The sequence below is a fragment of the Lathamus discolor genome, unplaced genomic scaffold (genome assembly GCF_037157495.1).
Source record: "Lathamus discolor isolate bLatDis1 unplaced genomic scaffold, bLatDis1.hap1 Scaffold_103, whole genome shotgun sequence".
NCBI lineage: Eukaryota > Metazoa > Chordata > Aves > Psittaciformes > Psittacidae > Lathamus > Lathamus discolor.
This window is the reverse complement of record NW_027069115.1, coordinates 173,246-175,283: the sequence shown is the minus strand read 5'-3', so window position 1 is coordinate 175,283 and position 2,038 is coordinate 173,246. Positions and strand designations below refer to the sequence as shown.

The window sequence follows — 2,038 nt, the reverse complement described above, 5'->3', positions numbered from 1 at the left end:
CAGCTCCAGGCAGCAGAGACATGGGCAGGGAGTGGGGGGAAAGTGCAGCCCGGCCCTGGCGAGGGTGCGTTCAGGCAGCTGTCTTGGTGGCTGGCACTGGAGGTGGCTGCTGGCCATGCTGTGCTGGGCAAGGAGCTGACTGTCTCACTAGAACATCTCCTCTGCAGTTCCCTGTCTGCTCTGCCTGTCCTGCTGGGCTTGCGACCTGCCCCCAGACAGGCACAGGTCTCCCATAGGGTCCTTGGGAGCACAAAGCCTTCCCTTGGGGTCGGCACTCTGCCCTCAGAGTCCTTGGCTTCCTGCTCTGTTTATCACAGCTGCACCAAGGGCTGGGAGTGTGAAGTTCTGCCCTTTGAGTCAGCAGGGCTCCCTACCAGTTGTTCTTTATCTCATTCTTTCTCCTTTTCTCTATTTATCTGTGTGCGCAGTAATAGGACAAGTGCAGGGCAGCTGGGAACAAGAGTGATGGACTCTGCAGCTCTCCAGACTATGCACTAATCCACGGTCTGCTGAGCCCTTTCATCTGTCCTGTCCTAATACTGACCACATGGGCAGTTACAAAAAATAGGATTTCTACACCTAAAATAGCACTTGTCAGATGAGAAACTTCTGAGAAATTCCTAACAAAGTCACGCTGAGGCTCTGCTCTGCAGCCAGCATCTTCATAGTTGTGAGTGCAGGCACTGAACCTCTGATACATCTGACATCCCTCGTGGGTATAGGAGCTTTCACAAAGCAGCTTTGTAAAATCCCTGCAGCGGCACAGAGCTGAGTCCTTGAAGCCACAGTGCTTCTGCCAGGACACTCAGCCACCAGCACCAGGAATGGGGAAATGCATTTGAACTTGAGGGGATTGTAGAAATCTTATGGGAAATGAACTGGTTTTATCCTGAGCAGTCTCCTGTAACCTGTCACTGCCTGTTTCTCCTCTGACAGTGCCCCATGCCCAGAAGCACCAGATGTCCAACGGCAGCTCCATCACCCATTTCTTCCTCCTGCCATTCGCAGATAGGCGGGAGCTGCAGCTCTGGCACTTCTGGCTCTTCCTGGGCATCTCCCTGGCTGCGCTCCTGGGCAACGGCCTCATCATCACCAGCACAGCCTGCGACCAGCACCTCCACACCCCCATGTACTTCTTCCTCCTCAACCTCTCCCTGCTGGACCTGGGCTGCTTCTCCACCACTGTCCCCAAATCCATGGCCAATTCCCTCTGGAACACCAGGGCCATCTCCTACACAGGTTGTGCTGCACAGGTCTTTTTCTTTCTCTTATTCATTTCAGCAGAGTATTTTCTCCTCACTGCCATGTCCTATGACCGCTACGTGGCCATCTGCAAGCCCCTGCACTATGGGACCCTGCTGGGCAGCAGAGCTTGTGTGCACATGGCAGCAGCTGCCTGGGGCACTGGGTTTCTCTGTGCTCTTTTGCACACAGCCAATACATTTTCACTACCCCTCTGCCGAGGCAATGCTGTGGAGCAGTTCTTCTGTGAAATTCCCCAGATCCTCAAGCTCTCCTGCTCACATTCCTACCTCAGGGAAGTTGGGCTCCTTGTGCTAAGTGTCTGTTTGGTACTTGGCTGTTTTGTGTTCATTGTGGTGTCCTATGTGCAGATCTTCAGGGCTGTGCTGAGGATCCCCTCTGAGCAGGGACGCCACAAAGCCTTTTCCACGTGCCTCCCTCACCTCGCTGTGGTCTCCCTGCTTGTCAGCACTGGCACGTTTGCCTACCTGAAGTCCCCTTCCATCTCCTCCCCTTCCCTGGATCTGGTGGTGTCAGTGCTGTACTCACTGGTGCCTCCAGTATTGAACCCCCTCATCTACAGCCTGAGGAACCAGGCGCTCAAGGATGCTGTGAGGAAGCTGGTGACTGGATGTGTTTCAGCAGCCACACACTGCCTGCTGTCCTCTGCAAAGGGCTCCCAGTGTAGTTCATGAGAAGCCAAGTCTGTCTTTGCTGCTTTACATTTGTTTTCCTGATTCAATTTGTGATGATGTTGTCTTCATAGAAATGTCAGTTTCCATCTGTTCCTGCTTAA

The 2,038-nt window shown here is 53.6% G+C and overlaps 1 protein-coding gene across 1 annotated transcript; it reads left to right on the top strand.

Moving 5' to 3' along the window:
* Nucleotides 1–902: 902 nt before the first annotated feature.
* Nucleotides 903–2,038, top strand: LOC136006211 (olfactory receptor 14A16-like). The gene has a single exon (XM_065664260.1). The coding sequence runs from the start codon at nt 960–962 to the stop codon at nt 1,935–1,937; it is 978 nt and encodes a 325-aa protein (XP_065520332.1). The 5' UTR covers nt 903–959; the 3' UTR covers nt 1,938–2,038.